Here is a 656-nt window from a genome sequence, read left to right on the forward strand (position 1 = left end):
GAAGGAGCTGGGTCAGGAAGATCATTCAGCTCAGAGCCGCGGAGAGGAGCCGAGCCAGGCCGAGGGCCAGCCAGGCAGGGCGAGGAGAGGAGGTCGGACAAAGACCAGAGGAAAAAAAAAAAAAGAAGGAAAAATGAATGAAAGAAAGAAAAAAAAAGTTGCTTTTTCTCCAAAAAACATTCTTACCTAGTTTTCTTTTTTGTAATTTTTTTTCTTCATGCTAAAATCACATGGGCCAATTTGTTGATGTAAGTTGCCTGAATTCCGGGGTTTGCTCTCTTATGTTTAAAGGAAAAAAGGAAAGAAGGAAGGAGGAAACAGATAACATAACTAACTAAATACATAAAATAACGAGGGAAAGAAAGGAAAAAAAAAAAAAGAGGAAGGAAAAAAAAAAAAAAACACCCGCTGTGTGACGCTGCGAGCACAGGGGAAACCAAGGTCCCCGCGTTAACGCCCCCCAGACGGAGCCGCTAACGGAGGCAGCGGAGGCCGCGCCGCGCCGAGGGGGTGTGTGAGGTTCAGGCCGGACCAGGGAGCTTTTCTGTTTCTTTGCCCCCGTTCGCGGCCTCCGCGCTGCCCGCTTTGAGTTCCTCGTCCTGCCCCCGTTGCTTTGGTTTTATTTTATTCCCCCCCCCCCCCACTTCTTTTTTTTT

At 48.0% G+C, this 656-nt stretch overlaps 1 protein-coding gene across 1 annotated transcript in view; it reads left to right on the top strand.

The window, feature by feature from the left end:
- LOC112551806 (protein argonaute-2) overlaps positions 1-190 on the top strand; it is an 828-nt gene extending 638 nt beyond the window's left edge. Inside the window, 3 exon segments of the mRNA XM_025214909.1 lie at positions 1-85; positions 87-110; positions 112-190. The exon segment at positions 1-85 is cut by the window's left edge and continues 55 nt beyond it. Of these exon segments, the coding sequence (XP_025070694.1) occupies positions 1-85; positions 87-110; positions 112-190 (188 nt within the window).
- The last annotated feature ends 466 nt before the right edge of the window (positions 191-656 follow it).

The sequence above is a fragment of the Alligator sinensis genome, unplaced genomic scaffold (genome assembly GCF_000455745.1).
Source record: "Alligator sinensis unplaced genomic scaffold, ASM45574v1 scaffold1302_1, whole genome shotgun sequence".
NCBI lineage: Eukaryota > Metazoa > Chordata > Crocodylia > Alligatoridae > Alligator > Alligator sinensis.